At 35.0% G+C, this 7,661-nt stretch overlaps 1 protein-coding gene across 2 annotated transcripts; it reads left to right on the forward strand.

The window, feature by feature from the left end:
• The first annotated feature begins 2,495 nt into the window (after window positions 1-2,495).
• On the forward strand, window positions 2,496-6,851 carry LOC140771420 (disease resistance protein RPM1-like). Of its 2 annotated transcripts, none has more exons than XM_073112979.1 (2): window positions 2,496-2,633; window positions 3,637-6,851. In XM_073112979.1, exon 2 carries the CDS (start codon window positions 3,678-3,680, stop codon window positions 6,507-6,509), a length of 2,832 nt encoding a protein of 943 aa, XP_072969080.1. In that variant the 5' UTR covers window positions 2,496-2,633; window positions 3,637-3,677; the 3' UTR covers window positions 6,510-6,851. The 2 variants fall into 2 exon arrangements, with proteins under 2 accessions (XP_072969080.1, XP_072969072.1); XM_073112971.1 differs by lacking the exon at window positions 2,496-2,633 and having other exon boundaries at window positions 2,640-6,500; window positions 6,580-6,851.
• Window positions 6,852-7,661: the final 810 nt, after the last annotated feature.

The raw sequence follows: 7,661 nt of genomic DNA on the forward strand, positions 1-7,661 counted from the left end.
GTATTTATGCCCTTCATAGATTCAAACTGTAGCAGGGACGAAATCATGGAATAACGTGGGTGATGTGGTGGTGACGGGTGGAGTGGATGTTAGGGTTATGGATGGGTATGGAGATGAGGGTGAATTTTGGAAGTGATTAAGGGAAGTAGACGAAGGGAACGAAGTGGTCGAGATCCCAAAAAAGAGGGTGACTCGACAGACAAAAGAGATTAGAAGCTAGGAGAAACCTTGCCAACAGTAGAGGTGGAAGGATGGTGAAGAGGGAGGAGGGAGAAGTCTAGAGAGGATATAAGGCAAGAAATCAAGAATCCAATTCCATAATGAAGTTGGTTGCCATCCATATATTTATAAAGGCTAGCCAACAAGTCCTAAAACAAAATGAAATCCTAATTCTAGAGGATTCCCATCAATCACGTTCGAACAGACCTGATCGCGTTTGAACGCGCCCGATCACGTTCGAACGCACAGAAAAAGCCCCTTCTCTGGATTTGTGAACGCAACACAGGCGTTCACAAGTCGTTCGAACGCAAGTGTTCACAAACGCGTTCACAAGGCGTTCACAAACGTGGGCGTTCACAAACACGAGCGTTCACAAGCGTTCGAACACGACTCCACCTGCGTTCGAACGCGACTCCACCTGCGTTCGAACGCGACTCCACCTGCGTTCAATGCGACCTACATGAATTTTATTTAAATGAAAATAAACACCTAATGCAATAAGAAAAGGTCCTAAATAAGTGTATCAATAAAATAGTGGAGCAAGGTCAAAATAGGCAAAACGATAAATAATCGACCTTGCGACGGTCACTGGAGAATGGCGGATAACTAAGGGTGATGGTAGACGACCGTAAAGTAGAGTAGCTGCAAGTGGAGGAAGATGGCAGGTTAGAAAATTGAGATATTTCTATGGCTATGATCTACTCCTAGAAAGATAAAAGATGATTTAACAGCTATGGTAAAAGATAAAGATGCAAATAATGATTTGGCTAAACTCAGATTCATCCAATGATCAATGATAATCAACACATGACCATTTCTTTTATAGGAGCAAAAATTCTAGCGAATCGGGTGTACATGTGGATTATCCGACTTATTTAAAATTTAAAATAGTAAGATAAAACTAACTAACTTACTCAAGTTGGCTTGACTTGACTCAACTGACTCAACCAACCTAACCTATGTGGTTGGATCATAATATTTTGGGAAGCAAAGAAACCTCTCAGCGCCTCTTAGACTTGGACAACCATCGTTAGTGAGGGTTGAGCTTGGCGCGATAAAAAGAATGCACGAGAGGTAGAGAAAGATAGAGTTAGGGCCAGATTCAATTCATTCAACGACTCCTCAAAGTTGTCCACACCTAATTATTTATAGGTGGCCACTAAAAATGCAGTCAGAAGTAGGTTTGGCTAGCCTGACCACATTAACTTAAACCAAATCAAAGAGCTGAAAGCAAATGCTTCTAATACAAGTACTAAATTGCAAGTTATATCACTGCTTCCTCTAGTGGAATGGGTATTACACTGATGGATTTGGTGAACAAAAGTGTAATCCCTAATCTTGCTTGGCGCCTGCTTGTCTTTCTAATAAATATGTTGCAATGTGTGGATCAGATCAAATTCTTTGCTACTGGTAATATGGTTAATGGCGCTACTAAAACGTCTTGGATGTTGACTCCTTTATTGGCGATATTAATTTTTTACCTTAGAAATTTTATAATTATAAAGTTAAACATATCTCTAGGAAAGTTAATCAGGCTATTGATTGGCTTATTAATGGAAATGAACCTTGGGTATGGGTATACGTGGGATGGTGATTTTCTAACTGAGGTGCTTCAATTTTTGGTCTTCGACTCTAACAGCATGTCTTGCAATCATAGTGGCTAATTTATAATCTATTTGTTCTTAAAATAAAAGATTTACCCTATGCTAACCCTATTTTCTTTTTTTTATTTGTTTGAAGAAAAAAGAGTATGTTGGCCCTTGTACTTATAGCAACAGTCATTTTTTACTGTTTGTAAAGGTAATAAGTGATTATATATTAAATTATATATGTTCGCCTCCAAACTAGCCATTTTTTACTGTTTAAAGGGCTAGTTTGAAAAGAATCCTGTTACAACCCAAATTAATTTGAAAGAACAAAACAAAAAAATATTAAGTACATTAATGGTAAAATTTGAAAGATTTTAGGACTTTAGTTTAAAGCAATCAGTATGGAATAATCTAAAGATATACTATTTAGTAATTCTTGAAAGCATGCATGGAAAGGATAAGAACAAAAACTAACAGGCTGGGATGTGTTTTAGGTTGTCATCACCTACGAATTATTAAGAGAAATGACAAAAGAAAACAGCTAGTCAAGCAAAATAGACAAGTCTACTCACTTTCTTGGGCTGCCAACTACTAAGAATTATTGCCGATCGCTGACATTAATATATAATATTACAAGAAGGTTGCTAGTCCTTTTCATCAAAGAAAAAAAAGAAAGAAAGGAGATTACCATCAATATAATTCTGCCAGCAACTTCCATTATAAATACATCACTCACTCACAAGCTCCTTGCGCTGGTTCTTCTAAGCCCTCCTAAATATAAGAAACAGAAGGAGAGACTACGTAAGTGATTCCGTTGGCCAAGAGGTACCCCTCATCTCTTCCATCATTTATGCATGCAAAGATGAGCAGAATGATAGATAATATGAGGAAATTAATTTTATGTATCATAAGTGTGATATAATCTTTTACCAAATTAGCAAGTATTCTGAAAACATTGCTTATGATCTTCTTCTCTATGAAATAATTGATCTTTTTCCTGTTCCTTTTGCATGTTTGCTTTACTTGGATATTGTGTTAGTTTTTCTCTCACCATCAAGTAGCAAAGATTAATTCCTAAAGGAAGTATAACTACACTACTAACTGTCTGAACCTTATAGAATATTTTGTTTTTCTGTCACAATCTTCTTCGTTCCCCTCTTGATATATTTGGCGGACATGTATGTGTGTGTTTCTTTTTCTTCTTCTTGACGTGCTCACTATAAGAGTAATTCTCTTTTCTTATTGAAAGCTGAAGCAGATGGATTGGTTACTATGTAAAACCTTTAAATCTTTTTGTAGATACTATATACAGCTACGTTTGGAATGAGCAGATCGAGTCTAATAAGTTAAATCCTCATTTCCCTTCTTTCCCATGCATAGACCCTCTTTAAATCTATTATTTTTAGGCCCACTGATGTTTCCTTCAACAAGTTATAGTACTCTAGCACATAATATATCACTGACTATTTTGAAATACAGAGTTTTGTTCTTGTTCAGATAACTAGCAGAAAAATTTCTCATATCATGAACCTGAAGATTGTTCAAAATATTTTAATATAAAAAAGGTAGTTTAATTTCCCGAAAAGTAGTTAAACTAGAAGCAGTTTTGCTTAAAATTGAAGGTGCAGCAGGAAAAACAGAGAGAAAAGAGAATGGTAAAGCAAGAATATCCTACATTTTGTTTGTTGTAATAGAGTGTGTATTTTGATAATTAATATAGCCAAAAACATAGAGCTAGTTAGCTCGAGATGGAGAGCTTCAAGTCCCCTCCCTTAGTGGCTAGTTTCCTTCAACAATATGTATTCAAGATTTTACTACATCTTTGCAGGTAGCAATCTCAAAAATTTTCAACCAGTAGTAACGCAAAAGATGGCAGAAGCTCTCGTCTTTCAAATTCTTTATAAACTAGGATCTATTGTGGCAAACGATGCAGTGAAAGCATTAAGTTCACAGTTAGGGAAAGAGGTAGCAAATTTGATCCAAGTGGAAAGTCAAATAAAACAGATTGAAAGTGAGCTTAATGTAATGCATCCATTCTTATATCAAGCACAAAGATATGGAGGGTATGATGCAACACTACAAGCCTGGTTGCAGCAAGTACAAAACTTGGCCTTTGAAATCGAGGATATAATCGATGAGTATACTTACCTAATTAGTAGTTATCAAAGTGGATTTCAAGGATTTCTCAAGAACACTTTTCACAAATCTAAGAATATCAATTCTTGGCATAAAGTTGCTACTGAGTTAAAGGAAATTCAAAATCGTCTTCATAACCTTTCAAGGATGAAAGAAAGGTATAGCATTACATTGACAAAAGAAATTGACACTTCTTATTTAGCTGAAGGACTACATGATTCCACTTTCTCCTCCTATCCAATGGATTACAATGAGCTTGTAGGTATTCAAGAAGAAAGAGAAAAGATAATGCAGCATTTAACAACCGAAGAAAAGCAAACTTCCATAATTTCAGTGTGGGGTATGGGAGGATCGGGAAAAACTACTCTTGTTCGTAATATTTATGAAAGCAAAATTATAAAGGAACATTTTGATCATCGTTTCTGGGTTTCTATCTCTCAAAAGTACCAACTTGAGGATATATTAAGAGAGATGGTTAAAAATGTCTTCACTAGTAATGAAAACCCCGTAAGCATTCAAAGCATGAGCTGTACAGATCTAAAAGAGCTACTTCAGAGAAATTTGCAAGACAAAAGGTACTTGATTGTTTTAGATGATGTTTGGAGTAGAGATGTCTGGATCAAATTATCTACTATTTTTAGTGAGAACAACTCTAGAGGCAGAGTGGTAATAACAACACGATTGAAAGATGTAGCCGAATTAGCAACAGAAAACTATGATCTTGAGTTAAAAAACCTACATGAGTCAGAAGCATGGGATCTATTTTGTAGATGGGCTTTTAGAAACATGGAGGATAAAAAATGTCCAGAGGATCTTGAACAATGGGGAAGAAAGATTGTAGACAAGTGTCATGGTTTGCCACTAGCAATTGTGGTTGTAGGCAATTTGTTGTCATTCAGAAGGATGAAGGTAGCAGAATGGGAAAGATTCTATAATGAAATTAATTGGGAGTTACATGATAGCTTAGACAACCAACATTTGAGCTCGGTAATGAGAGTTTTGAATCTAAGCTATAATCACTTGCCAAGTCATTTGAAGAATTGTTTCTTATTTTGTAGCATCTTTCCAGAGGATTATTTAATTCCTAGAAAGAGGCTAATTAAGCTGTGGGTTGCAGAAGGTTTGGTTGCATCAAAGAGTAGTAGTACCAAAACAGTAGAAGAAATTGCAGAGGGGTATCTTAGTGAACTCATTGATCGATGCTTGTTACAAGTTGTGGAAAGAAACAACTTTGGAAGGGTCAAGTCTTGTCAAATGCACGACCTTGTGCGAGAATTAGCCATATCGATTTCTGTAAAAGAAAATTTTTGCACAGCATATGACAAATCACAGATGAGAATGGTAAACAATAATGCTCGTCGTGTGGCATCAAATGAGTATAACGACAGTATTCAGTCGAGTATCAAATTTTCACACCTTCGCTCTTTTTATTTGTTCGATACTGCCAATTTCTTACCAACCTCTCTATCATGGGTTTCACAGAGTGTAAGATATCTCAGAGTATTAGATATACAGAATGCTCCAATCACAAGTCTACCAGATGATATTTTCAATCTATTCAACTTATGCTACTTGGGTTTGAGGAATACAAATATTAAACAGTTATCCAACTCTTTAGGCAAATTGCATAAACTCCAAACTCTCGACCTATGCAATACTGCAATAAAGAAGTTGCCTAGTACGATAGTAGAATTAAAGGAGTTGCGGCACTTGTTTGCAGAGAAGCAATCGGATGGAGATTTTAGAAATTTTCATTATCTCACTCTCAGTGGTGTAGAAGCTCCAAAGGGACTATGGCATTTGACAGACTTGCAAACTCTACAAAGCATTGAGGCAACCATGGACTTTGTGCGAAAAGTAGGAAACTTGACTCAACTAAGAACTTTTCGAATTGAAAGTGTCAAAAAGATTCACTGCTACGAGCTATTTAAATCCATCAGTAAGATGCAGTTCCTCTCTAACTTAGATGTGTTCGCAAGTGACGAGAATGAGTATATCAATTTAGAAGCATTGAGCTCCCTATCTCATCATCTTCAAAAGCTATGTTTGGAAGGCAGATTGCAAGAAGGGGTGTTGGCTTCCCCTGTATTTCAATCCCTTCGAGTCAACCTTAAGTGGCTAAACCTAGGGTGGTGCAAGCTCGAGAAAGATCCACTTGGAGATATCTCTTGTCTATCCAGCCTAACACGTCTTGGTCTTCAAAGAGCATATGAAGGAAAAGAGTTGATCTTTCAGCCAGGGTGGTTTCCTAATTTGAAAATACTTATTTTAATAGATATGCCGTGCCTCGAGTTCATATCGTTCGAGAAGTCCGTGCAGAGCCTTGGGGACTTACGATTGGTGGGCCTGACACAGTTGAAGGAGATCCCACAAGGAATGAATTCACTTGTATTTCTCCAGCAACTTAATCTATGGGATATGCACCCAGAATTCATTCGGAACATCCAAGTTGCAGATGGAAAGAATAAAACTAAACACATTCCTGTCATTAATTATAGTTATGAAAATGCAGAAGGTCGTTGGAGTGTTGTCAATCTTGCCCAAGCCACTGTAAAGGTAATTTAGAAATTACATTTGAATCTTCTTTTTTTTCACATGAATATTTACTATAACTTCTTTAAATTTTTGGTTCCAGATCTAAGATAATTTTCTCAGATATTGCATACCTTATCACCAATAATTCACAAATCCTGGAGTTTTAGGAGCAGCTGATGAGTTAACACAGTATCAATCAGAGCATGAGCTGATTCTCTTATTGTTGTAATATATAAGTGAGATAGTATTAGTTTGTCTTTAGAAAAGATTAAGCTTTTCTGTATACCTTTGGAGGTAATCATGTTTGAATAATATATCACTATTTGTGTATTTGCTTCAAATTTAAATAAAATACATATCGTTGGTTTTAAACGTGAGATTAAAATTTGGCTCCACATATTTAATTATAAATTTATTTACAATATTTTATTATAAATCAAGTGTTATTGATTTATTATGCATAAATGATTAATTAATTGTTGTCCCACATAGCATTTAATTCTTCTCTAATTCCAAAAAAACTTGTATCTTTAATTGTCAAATGATAAAACAATTCTGCATAAATAGTTTTAAAAATACTATTGGAATTAAGATTAAGAAATCTACAAGCTCTACTATTCTTAGCATATATACCCTAAGAATATAAATTTTATAGCTTTACTTCTTAACTTAGGTCTCTTTTGTGAAAGATCTAAGATATAAGCTATACAATCACAATCCTTAAAATAATTTAGGCTTGGTTTTTTATTAATCCTTAATTCAAAAGCTGTCTTATTATAATTCTTGTTTAACATTTAATAAACAATGCTTCAATACCCCCAAAAACTTTTAGGTTAATGAGAATGTAATAACATAACACTAACTATTTCTAATAACGTTCTATTTTTCCTTTCTGCAACCCCATTAAGCAGGGTAATTTTCTAACAATACCATGAGATTCACAAAAAATATAAAATTTATTTGATAAATATTCACTACCTCTACTAGATCTTATCCTTTTAATTTCAAGTTGATTTAACTTCAAGCTTACAATTTTTATTTTCTTCAAATGCTTCGTCTCTAGTTGTAAGCAAATATACATGTGTAAAATTTAACAAAATCATCTCTAAACATTATAAAATAATGCTTTCCACCTCTAGTTAGATGATCCTTATTGACACAAATATTAGTATGAATCAATTC

Source organism: Typha angustifolia, chromosome 2 (assembly GCF_048772165.1).
Source record: "Typha angustifolia cultivar Huaian chromosome 2, ASM4877216v1, whole genome shotgun sequence".
Taxonomy (NCBI): domain Eukaryota; kingdom Viridiplantae; phylum Streptophyta; class Magnoliopsida; order Poales; family Typhaceae; genus Typha; species Typha angustifolia.

Bases quoted from the DNA above. Each gene is read 5' to 3' on its own strand.
- LOC140771420 (XM_073112971.1), top strand. From the start codon at position 3,606: ATGTATTCAAGATTTTACTACATCTTTGCAGGTAGCAATCTCAAAAAT.